The 13500-nt window shown below is 32.0% G+C and overlaps 1 protein-coding gene across 5 annotated transcripts in view; it reads left to right on the forward strand.

The window, feature by feature from the left end:
- The window catches only part of SLC35B3 (solute carrier family 35 member B3), a 60283-nt gene that overhangs the window by 22330 nt on the left and 24453 nt on the right, over window positions 1-13500 (forward strand). For 4 of the 5 annotated variants that reach the window (XM_074208119.1, XM_074208114.1, XM_074208118.1 and 1 more), the window contains exons 3-6: window positions 315-436; window positions 2971-3125; window positions 5528-5635; window positions 8845-8942. In XM_074208119.1, the coding sequence (XP_074064220.1) occupies window positions 315-436; window positions 2971-3125; window positions 5528-5635; window positions 8845-8942 (483 nt within the window). The remainder of the gene's footprint in view (window positions 1-314; window positions 437-2970; window positions 3126-5527; window positions 5636-8844; window positions 8943-13500) is intronic. The other variant, XM_074208116.1, reaches the window with a different exon arrangement.

The raw sequence follows: 13500 nt of genomic DNA on the forward strand, positions 1-13500 counted from the left end.
TAGAAGGAATAATGAAATACCTGGGATTTTTTTCTTCGTGAACCTCTTCCTTCTGTTTTACTGCCTTTTATCAGCTAACATCAGCTCTGTGGAGAGTAGCTTCTACAGTATTAAGAGCTGTCTTCTGAAGAGTAACAGGCTCTGTGTTTGATTGGACTCAATCTGTTTTATTTGTATCAGAAGTCTTATATTCTCATGTATTTGGTGTTAGTAATTTTCTTTGAACTCTACTTTTTAATATTATGTTGCTAGTATCTCAATTATTTGTGACTGATCATATTTGAACTTAAATAATTTCGTATGTTTCTTGACAGGAGCTGATATTTTCAGTGGAGGGTTTTAAGCCCTTTGGCTGGTATCTTACTTTAGTTCAGTTTGGGTTTTACTCTATATTTGGACTAATAGAACTTCAGCTTATTCAGGACAAAAGGAGAAGGTATAAATGTTTTCCTAATTCATTTATGGATAAGATTTTCTTTTGTTTTCCCTTAGTCTTGTATGTGATAAAAATACAATAAAGAAAATTTTCAGAGACTGGTCTGAGCAAGAGGGTGCACTCAAGTCAGAGAGCCATACCTAAAGCACAGCAAAGTAGGTTTTTTTATAGACCTTAACCACAGTCCCCTCACTGTAACCCTCCTCCCCTTTAACCCATTGGCTGGGGTTTTTTGGGTACAATCTATTCGCAGAAAATCCACACCAGCAACAGACACAAAGAAATGATGAAATATTTTCATAATATTTTTTCCACCAGATGGTTAGTTACATCACCATCTTTGAAAGTATGTCTTACCTGATATTTTCTGTCATCATATAGTCTTATATTTAAATAATTGTTTTTAGATTAAGAATGCACATCTATGTAACAGTCTTTATTGGTGTTTGATAGTCAGTAATACTCATTCTGTTTACTAACCTTGATAAAAATGTCTTATTTTAAAGCAAAGACAAAACTTTATTGCTAATGTAATTGGATACATCACCATACTTAATATCAGAAGATCAGTTTTTTCATTCTATTTTTTTTCTTCGAAAATTCTAACTTGTTTAATTATCATGGTAGGAAATAAATTGTACAAATGATTATCAAAATTCTTCAGACTTCTCATGGCATTTTTTGGTTCCATATCTAAAATTCCCAAACTCCAATGTATTTTTAGGGTTGATCTGAAGTTGATAAAGTACAGTTATATCTGCCAAGACAGTTGAAAAAATTTCAGCCCTTTTGATTTCCATTGTAGATTTCGTAAAACACTGGGGTTTTCAGGGTTGCTTTTTTTTTTTATAAAGAGTATTTAAAAATTCTCACAAAGAATTAAAAATACTAGAAATATTTTAGGGATGTTCGAAAGCCACTGGTTTCCTGTTTGCTCATAAGATAAAATCTAACTTGTGCTGTTTCATTAAATATATGTAGATAATGAAAGTCAAACTAATTCAAATATTAGCACTTAACTTGCCAATTTTAGCCTTATAAATGGCATTTAAAGAATTTCAAGACTTAAATTTCTATAACCTTTTAAGTATCTTCCATTTAGTCACCCAAAATTACCCATGGATTATGTATTTTTTTTAAAATGAAAGCATTTGATTTCATGATTCAAATACAACTGAAGAAATATAGTACTTTTTTGTGGAAAGGAATTTGTAAACTAAATAATTTAGAAAATGTAGAATTGTAATATTGAACTTAAATTTTTTTTAAGATATATTTTATGGCTGAAGTAGAAAATCCTCCAAAATTGTATGTAAGACACTGACAGACCCTAAATTGCAACATCTCTCAGTATTTGTAGAATAAAGATTGTGCAATTTTAGATATTTATTTCTTAATTCTTTTATTAAAGCTGATGTCTTTGAACCAAAAATTCATAAGACTTTTGCTTTCCTTTTGCTTTTCTTCTTTGTTATCCCCCCCTTTTTAACTTTTATTATGCAACACTTTGAGAGAAAGAGAAATTCTGAACAATTATTTTTAAAAAAAATGTTTCAATATTTAGTGAAGTCATTAAAAAATTTGTAAAATAGATTTAATGACTAAGTATTTTAATCTATATGTATATATAATATATACCCCAAACTCTTTCAACTTTTATAATTGAGAACTGACTGAATATTGTATTATATTTTCAGTCTAGTTACCTTATAAATGTAATTGCTTAATATAAGATAGTGTATTTTTTTAATAAAGGACATTTTTTAAATCAATATCGGCTTTTTAAATGTCATCTTCCCAAGAATTAAGAATTTATGAAAGTAAGTGAAACCAATAAACTTTTGCTGGCATATATTTTTATTCTCTGAGTGCTGTCTGCCAAAGATAAAGCAAATTGAAATATTTTAAGTCAAAGATGTTGAATTGGGGAGTTTGGATACCTTAATAGAAACTTGAGGTTTTGATTTTCTAATTCTACATTTATTAAATCTTTGGGAAAAAATAGACTATATAGTAAACCTAATTGAAGTTTAAAAGTAAAATATTAAGAGTGGTTATTTGACATTACATAAACTTTAGTGATTTAGGTCTTTTTTTCCTATATTTTCTCACACATTGTGTGTGTGTTTGTGTGTGTTTGTGTGTGTGTGTGTGTGTGTGTGTGTGTGTGTAGTATTACATCCCTTGAAGAAAAAAATTCAAACATCTATACTTCAAAGAAAATGTAAATTAATTTTTATATTTTACTTTTTTGTAAAACCATATTCATAAGTAGTCTTTTACAAATGTTTCAATACTTTTAAATAAAAGTCAAAATTATTATTTTTCCAACATCCATAAAATGATTCAAAGATAATCAGTTCATAATTTTAAGCTAAGAAAATTCCCTGGCTTAATAAATGATATTTTTTTTAGCAGTGCTAAGCAAAATTAGAAAATTATTTACTAAATCATTTCCCTTTTGTGAATACACCTTGAATTGTCTCATTAATTTGGTCCCCAATCTTTATTTTAATGTTAATTGTGTTTCACAGGATACCAGGAAAAACCTATATGATAATAGCTTTTTTAACCGTGGGTACTATGGGTTTGTCAAACACTTCCCTAGGCTACCTGAATTACCCCACCCAAGTCATCTTTAAGTGCTGCAAATTGATTCCAGTTATGCTAGGAGGAGTTTTTATTCAAGGTAATGATTGATTTTTAATATTCCTTAGAGCTAATTAAAGATTGTCCATTAGAGTTTTTTAAAATAGCATCTGACATTAGAAAAAGCATTTAGCTTCCATTAAAGAGGGGTAAATGTTCATTTTCAATTTTTTTTAAATTGCAAGTGGTATATTACAAAAAAGATTTAATTATCAAAACAAAATACAATTATGTACCTTGTTCCCTTAAGTATTTGACCTACCTCTTGACATGCTTAACTTGGATGCAGGCAGTTCAAGTATCAGAATTTTTCCTATTTTTCCTAAATGTATAAAACACTGTTGTTATTTTTTATTAAATTATTTGAGAGAATTTATATTCATCTTTATTCTTGATGTTTTTTCTTGATTGTGTAAAACACTTAAGTAAAAAATTAATGCAAGCTAACTCTCTAAAGCTTGTTTTTTTGACTCATTCTAGAAGTCAACACTTCTATAAACATAGAACAATGTGGAAATAAGAGTTTACAAAGGGAAGTGGTAGCAATAAGAAATTTAAATTCCTATTTGTTTCAGATAAAATATTGTAAGAATAGTCTACCTTAAGATATTTCAGTTTAAGTAAACTTTTTAAATATGTATATTTTACACTACTGGAAAAGGAGTTTGTAAATGAAAATGTATACAGTAACCACATTTTCTTGTGACTTTGATCTTTATGCCTTACCCCCAAATCCTGAGACAAAAATAATAAAACATTTGGTTTTATGGTCACAGTATAGCATAGCTTTCACTCATCTTCCTGAGTGGTAATGATCTTTTGACCTCATCAAGTATTTTGTTCATAACTTTCTAATGAACTTTTCTTATAATGTTGATTATGATATCTATCCATTTTGGTATCTAGCCCCCTATTAGACAGTTAGCTTCTTTTTGGTTGTTTTTTGTTTTTTTTTTCTAGGTTTTTGCAAGGCAAATGGGGTTAAGTGGCTTGCCCAAGGCCACTCAGCTAGGTAATTATTAAGTGTCTGAGGCCGGATTTGAACTCAGGTACTCCTGACTCCAGGTCCGGTACTCTATCCAACTATGCCACCTAGCTGCCCCGACAGTTAGCTTCTTAGAGGTAGAAATTATTTTTTATCTAAAATTACTAAATTTATAGTACCTAATACAGTGCCATATAAGCAGTATGTGGTTAACATGTTTGTTGATTAAATGTGATAAAACCACTAATATTCAATTTCTTTGTCATTGTCCAAACTCAAAAACTTTAATTTCCTACCACCTCATTTAAGCATATAGATGTTGAAGTATGAATGATCTTTGAGTAAATTTTTCAAGATCATGTTGTTAAAATAAACTATGTAGCTATATTTCATATAATTGGAAGCTTAGTAACTCTATGGAACATGAATAATTTAGCAGTCACACTGCCTAAATCATCATCCAATAATCTCTAGAATTGAGTACCTGGAAGAACCATTTAAACATGAGTATGTGCATTTGTAATTTACTTCAGAATTCAGAAATCTTTGCACTTAATAATAAAGTGCCTCCATTAAATTCATTAAAAATATTTTTCTCCCAGAAATTAGATTGGAAACTTGAGAAAAAGATGATTTATTCTCAACACAGAATCATAGGATTTCAGTTTTAGAAGGGACTTCAGTGGTCATCAAGTGGTTACAAGCCCAGATCATCAAGTCTTTGAGTTAGCTCATTTCTTCGTATCAAATGAGTATTCAGTAAATGTCTATTAAATATTGAATGTCACTGGATTTTTTTAGAAATCTTTATTAATTATTGTGATAAAGAGAGAAGCCCATCTTACACCATTTAGAACATTTTTTAGTGTTAATAACTTATTGGAAAATATTTGAAAACATATTTATACCTGTAGTTTACAGAGACCCTCATGTGTGATGATATGGATGAGAGTAGAGTTGAAATCTCACTATCACATTTATTAAATTCTTAGTGTTGTATTATATTCCCTCTTAATACAGAAGTTATAACTGCCCAAGATCATAAATTTTGTAGTTGCTGAATTGTAATTACAAACCAAGTCTTTCTCTTTAATTCTGTAAAGTTGCTTGAAAAATGGTTATCTGCTATACTTTGTTTAGTTTAGAAGTTCACAAACTTGTTATTCCATTCCAACACCTCTAAGTTTTCATGTACAAATTTTTAAATTGCTATAGCTAATATACTTCATCAATTAGTAACTAACTCTCTCCTGATAAATATTGTGACCCTTGATGGTAGACATGGACACCATTGCGGAGCTTATTTGGTAAGGGCCTACCAGAACTTATGTTCCATTGACATACCCTTGAAGAATCATGATAGTATATGAAAGGATTCATGTGAAAGACTATTGAATTCAAAGCACAAGATATGCATAAAATGGGAGTATCTGATATTTAATTCTTGTTCCATATAGGAAAACGTTATAATATTGCAGATGTGTCTGCTGCAGTGTGTATGAGTCTTGGTCTAATATGGTTTACTTTAGCTGACAGCACAGTTGCACCAAATTTCAACTTGACAGGTAAGACACTCTTTGTACTTTTGGATTTCATAATCATCTTTGCCTTTGAATAAGACCTCTTTAAATTTTATAAGAAATTTCAATGATGGCCTTGTACAAGTTCAGAACAATATTCTGATATAAATTTGTTATATGATCTGTGTGAAGAATTATATTACAAAAGTCATTGTAAATAATGGATTTGTTTCAGTGGGCTTTGGATGCTTACCCCATGGTAAGAATAATAATTGAAATTGCTATGGAACTTTAAAATTTACAAATTTATATATATATATATATATATATATATATATATATATATATATATATATGTATATGTATATTATCTCATTTGAACTAAACAAGAACTCTACAAAATAATTACCAGTGATGGACATCATTTCTATTATATAAAGGAGAAAACTGAGTCTCAGAGAGGTTAAGTGACTTGACCATGGTCACTCAACTACTACGATTTCCATGGCTGTTTTTTTTGGGGGGGGGGGGGTTGTTTTTTTGTTTAGTTTTTTAGTTTTTGCAAGGCAATGGGGTTAAGTGGCTTGCCCAAGATCACACAGCTAGGTCTGAGGTCGGATTTGAACTCAGGTACTCCTGACTCCAGGGCCAGTGCTCTACCCACTGTGCAACCTAGCTGCCCCTCAACTACTAAGATTTAATGACTAAGAAGAAATTATGACTCCTCCAACAATCGCTGTACCACAACATGTTGCCTCGCTAATTTTAGATCATAATTGCTTATTGTTTATATAATCAATTACTTTTTAAATTTTATGTATATATAATATATACTATATATATATATATATACATATATGATACTAGATTTAATCAAATGAAAATTCTTTATTGTCTCATACTGTGGGGGTAAAATCCAAAGTGTTCATTAGATGAACAATTTTTCCCTTATCATCCTGTGTAGAATTCTGTAAATTAGTTTTATAATTTCTTAAGAAGACCTAGGATAAAAAGGAAAGTTTGAAAGTAATTAGGAGTTTTAAAATGTGCTAACCTCCAGAAGCCCGTTCATGTTTTAAGAATGTTATAAAAGATTTAAAATGTTGTTTTGGATTAATTTGGATATTTATTATATTTTATTGCCTTTAAAGGACAGGTTTGAATGTTAGATTTTTACTAATAGAGTATAGGAAACATTTTTCTTTTAGTTTTCCTCACATAAGCTTCAAAAAAGACATACCTTGCAGAAGTAGGAGTTCACAGCCTTTAACGAGACACCCAATAAAAAAAATTCTGTTGTCTAGGTTACTACTAATTATTTAAATCAACTTCGTTATCTTTTTTTAATCAAGATTCAAATAGTCTCTTGACTGTTTTTATTAGATTAATTACTTGCCTTGGCAACAAAAATGGGTACATGAACAGTTCTGTTGCCCATTTGGGATCATAGCTTGTAGACACCAAACAAGCTAAAAATAATGGTGTATGACCCCTTCACCTGTCTGCTTTAGATTTTTGTACTTAGGTGTGGAATTGGGATATCTGGATTTGTTACTCTGCTATAAAACTTTAATTGGCGCTATGTTGCCTACTAAACAATTAACTCAGAATTTAAGTCCCTGTCCAGTTGTGTTGCCTCCCTGTTCTGCCTGCTCTTCTCATGCCTCTGCTCTTGCTTCTACTTAGGCCTAGAACTTCACCCTTTCCTCCCCTGTTGTAATCCTACACATCTTATAAAATCCAAACCAAATGGTCTACTATGAATGAAGTTTTTCCCTATCCCAGTCAGGAATGATCATTTTGCTTTTGGGGACCTCAGTCCCCCCCCCTTTTAATTACTCTCTTAAATCATGGAGCCAAGGTTTACTTTTGTATTGTATTTACCTATATGGATGTAATTTTCCCCTACTAGACTGTAAGTTCCTTTCAGTAGATCCTCATCTTAATTGAGATTTGATTCTTATTCAGGTTCTACCTAGCACAGTGCTTTTCATAAAGTAGTTACTTGAACAAAAAATTATTGAATTACATTAAATCAAGTTGAAAAGTCATTTTCCTGAACCAGATTTCAGCTCTAGAGTTCCCAAGAATGACCATAATTTTCATACACACCTTCTTTGTATACTTCAGTGACTTTCATACAAAGGAAAATTTTGATTCTACTACTGTTTTAGGGGGAATAAAAGGTCATCATTATGGGTACTGATACTTTGAACTGCAATTTGAAGTTTGCACTCTCTCTCTTTTCTCTTTATTCCCAGTGAAATAATCTCCTTTGGGAGATTGGACTTCATCATTAAAAACATACATGGAGCTACTTATGCTGTTTAGGAGCTGGGGGGAGGGGGGTTATAGAAAAAAGAGAAGCCTAATCTGTACCTTTTAGAAATATTAGGTCTACATGGAGATGCCAATAAGAGGAATACACCCTAAAATATTTCCAAGTCAATAAGAGTACATTAGTGAATTAAACAATGTGGGTATTTAAAAAAAACAGCGATGAAAATTAGATTTGTGCTTTCAATCATGGGTTTTACAGCTTCCCATTAGGAGCTCCCTCTTACATTTGCATTATATGCTCCTTTGCAACTTAAAGCAGATCTTAATCTTTCTTTGTCATGGACCTCTTTTGCAGTCTGGTGAAACCCTTCTGAGGATAACATAAAATGAAATAATAGGATAATAAAGGAAATTAATAATATAAAAACTTAGTTATCAAAATATTTTTAAACAAGTTTACAGATCCCAAGTTAGGAAGTCTTAAAGAGTTATCTAGACTACAGAGAAGTTAAATGACTGGTCATATAGAGCAGTATGACTCACATTAGACTTGCACCCAGGTCTTACTGGCTCAAGAACAGCCCACCTATCCACAGTGCTTCACTGCTTATTATTTTAAAAATAGAAGAACTTAATGCTTCTAAATAACTTTCCTTTTTTAGAATCCATACATATAAGAAAAATCTCATCATTGCTTGAATCATTTTTGTTATAAATTCTTTTGAATGTCATCTTTACTTGTCAAATGATATGATTTTAGGTCCAGTACAAGATATGCTTTTTAGTAAGATCATTCTTTTTGTATGATTCTTAAAACTAGTTGTAAAGGAAAATAGGAGCTTTAAATAGCATGGGAAGACTATTTTCTCTTTAATGAGAATTCAAGATTACAAGTTTTAAAACCTGAGTACTTTATTGTATTTCTTATATTTAAATAAGGAGACTTTTTTTGTTTGTTTTTTACTTTCTGGAAGGTGTGGTCCTTATATCCCTTGCCCTCTGTGCAGATGCTGTGATAGGAAATGTACAGGAAAAAGCTATGAAGATGCATAATGCTTCCAATTCAGAAATGGTAAATATGAACTTAGACATATTGATGTATTTTCAAATTTAAAAACTCAGCTATAAAAATTTGCCTTGTTTTAAGTAGTAGCTGTCTTCCTGAAAAGTTCTTGGTGAATTTTGCTTTTAGTAGATCAGATCATTTAAAATGTACTGGGAAGCTAGCTATTTTAAGGGAACTCTGATAAATCCTTTTGTGAAGGAAAAAAAAATGCATTGTAAATAGTCTACTCCTGTCTATTTATCTTAATGGAAATGTATTTATTACATTGTCTTAAAGTAAACTCCTAAAGTATATAAATGTTTCAATTTGGAAGAGAAGGTTTTGATTTATAATTACCATTTTTTCATACTCCTAAAACATAGTATTTTTTTTCACTTTTTTATAGCTTGACAAAGAAAATTGATATATGTGCTTACATCATCATGTAAGTGAAAGGCAATATACTTTGTGGTTAGATCACTAGACTAGATCTCCAGACACTTGAGTTTTGCTTTCTGGCTCCACTATTAAGCTATTAAGTGTATTTTGGGTATGACATTGGAACACCTCTCATTTGTCTTTCATGGCTGGAATGGTACATGGTAATTCTGTAACCTCACATGTTCACAAGATAGTTTTAAGAATATATAATGTCAGGGCGGCTAGGTTATGCAGTGGACAGAGTACCAGCTGTCCCTGGAGTTAAGAGGACCTGAGTTCAAATAAGGTCTCAGACACTTAATAATTACCTAGTTGTGTGACCTTGGGCAAGTCACTTAACCCCATTGCCCTAAATAAATAAAAATTTTAAAAAATTATAAAAGAAAAAAGAGTATATAATGTTTCTGAAATACAGCGTAAATAAAAAACATTTAGAAGGAATATTTTGACTTTTAAGATTAGACAGTAATACTACAATAGTTCCCTAATATACAACAGAAATCTTAGGATCAGGATCTTAAGGATTTACCAATAGAAAGAGATCCCATCCATCTTCTTTAATTTTAGATGACCTTCTTTTACAATATTGGACTTCCAATTTAGAAGTAAGGAGTCTTCCTTATCTTTACTCTCTTTAAATCATAGAGATCTTCTTTCTGCCACCTATCCTATAATGCTACATTTAGAGATTATAAGTATTTATATTTGGGGGGAACAAACTTTATGTAACATATCCCTAAACTTATATTTTCTTATCCCTGAACTACCAGTTGACTGTTTTCTTAACTGAAAAATGACTTAAAGAAGAATATATATATATATGTATATATATATATATACATATACATATATACATATATATATATAAAATAAATAATGTGTGTGTATATATATAGATATATATATAGATATATATAGATATATATAGATATATATATTTGGGAGTGCAGGGAGGGAAAAAACAAATATTTGCAAATTAAATATGTAAGCACATGCATATAAAATACTAAATCTAAATCTAGTTGTAAGTGAATCTTTATGAACATATACTTAGAAGAAGGAAGTTGTGCCCAATTTAAGTGGCCCAGTTGTCACAATTTAATTATCTACTAGCTGAAGATATATTTAGGTTCAGAAATCTAAATCCTAATTATACTGTATCATATAAAAATGGACAATAGATATAATGGTCTTGTTGATAAAAATGATTGTATTTTGTTCACATAATTTCCTCTAGTTACACCAAGAAGCAGTTTGATAATGCTGGGGGTGGGTGGAGGGAAATGGGGAGGCTGTTGGAATCAGAGTACCTAGGTTCTTAAGGAAAGTCACTTAAGTCCTTTAGGCTTCACTCAAAAGTTTCTTTCAATTCTCATATTATCCATCAAAGAAATATTAGAAATTGAAAACTCAGAAGGATTAATCATGACTGGAAAATTCCATATCATTAACATTTAATTTCCTCTGAAAGTTTCAAGAAATGACATTGAGTTTTATTGGAAAGAACTCCATTTTTCAAGAATTTTAAAAAAAATTATATTCATAAATATATTGTACAGATGTTGAAGAATATATACATATATATGTACACATGTCCATTGTTCTTATGAAGCTGCTAAAAGAAATATTCTTTTACTCCTCCAAGTACAGATCAACACCACTGAGAAAAGCACTTTCTAATAACTGAAAATTACTACAGCCAAAACATAAACTGGGGTAGGGGGAAGGGGGGAAAAGCACATAATTATATGGTAATTAGTCAACGTTACTAAATGGAATGATCAATCACTTTATCATATGTGTCCAATGATCTGGGTTCTTTGCAAAGTTCAGGGAATAAAAGCAAAAATTAAACAATTGCTGTTTCAATTGGGGGAAATTTTGGCATAGAAAGGCAATAACTACTGGGAGATCAGGAAAGCTCTGGCTGGAAAAGTAGGTTCAAATGAAGTTATGAAGGATTTTAAATGTCAAACAAAGGAGTATATATTTTGTCCTAGAAGTAATAAATAACTACTGGAGCTTATTAAGCTGGGGAGTGACATAGTCACATAGGTGCTTTGGGAATATCACTTTGGTAGGAATAGATGCAACAAGAACATTTAGAAGGCTAATATCCAGGCCAGAGGTAGTGATGGTGGTGGTGATGATGATGATGATAACTGGTGTTTATATAACATCTACCCTCCAATTTACCCTGCCAATTTTATGGAAATGACTGTAAGATAAGGGAGTTGGGTAAATTCAAGATATGTCAGGAGGATAGAAGGAGAGATTTGCCAACTCTCTCATTGAGGGAAGGAAAGGAAGATAGAGGAGTTGGGAATGATCCAGTGGTCATGAGTATATACTTACTAAAAACTGGAAAGTTAGGAAGAAAGGTAAACTTGGAAAGAGAAATAATGAATTCCCTTTTGGACATAGTTTAAGATACCTGTGGGACATCCAGTGAAAATATTTCAGTAGGTTTATGGCAGTTGTGGACTGAGGCCTGATAATAAATAGGTTTGAACCTTTTGGACTTAATGAGGTCACGGAGAGAAGAATATTAGAGAGAGAAGAGAAGAGCTTTGGGGTTATGTCCACAGTTGAGTGTAACATAAATGATGGTTCAGTAAAGGAGACTGAAGACAAGTCAGACAGGTAAGAGGAAAACTCAGGAAGAAAACTCAGGAAGATCAAAGTTATGAAAAGCCAAAGAGGAGTCTCTCATAGAAGAGACTATCAGAGATTGAGAAAATGCCATTGAATTTGTCAACTAAATAATCTTTGGTAACTTTGGAAAGAAATGAAGTCAGAAGCCACACATCAAGGAGTTGAGATCTGAGTGACTGAAGAAGTAGACATAAGTATGGATAGATTTTTGTACCCATTTAATTGAGAAAGGGAGGAGATAGGATGATAAGTTGAGGGGAGTATCTGGTTAAATGCATTTTTGTTAAGATTGGGGAGAACTGGATGTGTTTGTAGGTAGTAGGGAATGAGCTAATTAATAGGAAGTGATTAGAAAGAAAGGGAAAATGATTGGGGGAGGGGATAAAGAAGAAGTTAGCTTTGAAGAGAAGAAAGACCATCCCTTTGATCAACACTAATAGAGGAAAGATTGGAGGATGCCACAGGTGCTGAGATATAGAGTAAGTGCTCTCAAAGCTTCTTTTGTCTCAGGAAAGCATGAGGGGCAGTCTTCAGCTGAGAGGGTGGGACAGAGTGGTAATGTGGGAAATATCTGGAGGACATGAGAAGTTCTTGAACAACAGCTGTGAAGGGTGGGAAAAAGAATAAGGGTTGAAGCAGAGGATTGCTTTGCAGCAATGAGGGCCCAGTTGAAGGCCTTACTGAATTATGAATGGACCCAGTTTGACTCAAGTATATGACTTCCTCTGGCACTATTTAGCAACACGTGACTTAGAGTATAGGAGGCAAATTGGGTATCACATGAATGCTTCTAAAGAATGCTTTTTTTTAGTCTGGAATTTGAATAAGCTCAAAGCATTCATAATTCTAATTTTGGCAACGTTATTTGTAGCACTCTTTTTCTTGTTTTATTTAAAAACTGTATTGAATTTTGTTAAGATCTGACTTACAGCTTCCACTTGAGTGTATTCAGATTCTTTAAGTGTTATGATCCTTATTTTACATACTTAGGACCAACATAATATTTTTTACACTCTAATATTTATTCTCATTTTGTACAAATAATGTTTTTTACATTAATAAAATATTCTTGTTTAAGAGTAAACGAAATATCCCCCCATAAATATAGACTTGCTTGAGTGATAAAGTAAAGGGGAAGAGAAAAAAATTAAAATTAAAAAAATAATAGTAATAATTGTAGGTATGACCAGGTGGCACAATGAACGGAGCACCAGCCCTGGAGCCATGAGCACCCGAGCCCACATCCAGCCCCGTACATCCAACAATCACCCAGCCATGTGATATTCAAGCCACCCGAACCCCACTGCCCTGCAAAAACCGAAAAAAGGGAAAAAAAGACCCAAAATAAAATAAATTCGTAATAATAGCAGAGGTGGCTGGGTGGCGGACAGAGCATTGGCCCTTGAGCCAGGACCACCCGGGTCCAAATCCGGCCTCACACACTCAACGATCACCCTGCTATGTGGCCCCAGGCAGGCCACCCAGCCCC

The sequence above is a fragment of the Macrotis lagotis genome, chromosome X (assembly GCF_037893015.1).
Source record: "Macrotis lagotis isolate mMagLag1 chromosome X, bilby.v1.9.chrom.fasta, whole genome shotgun sequence".
In the NCBI taxonomy this organism is placed as follows: domain Eukaryota; kingdom Metazoa; phylum Chordata; class Mammalia; order Peramelemorphia; family Peramelidae; genus Macrotis; species Macrotis lagotis.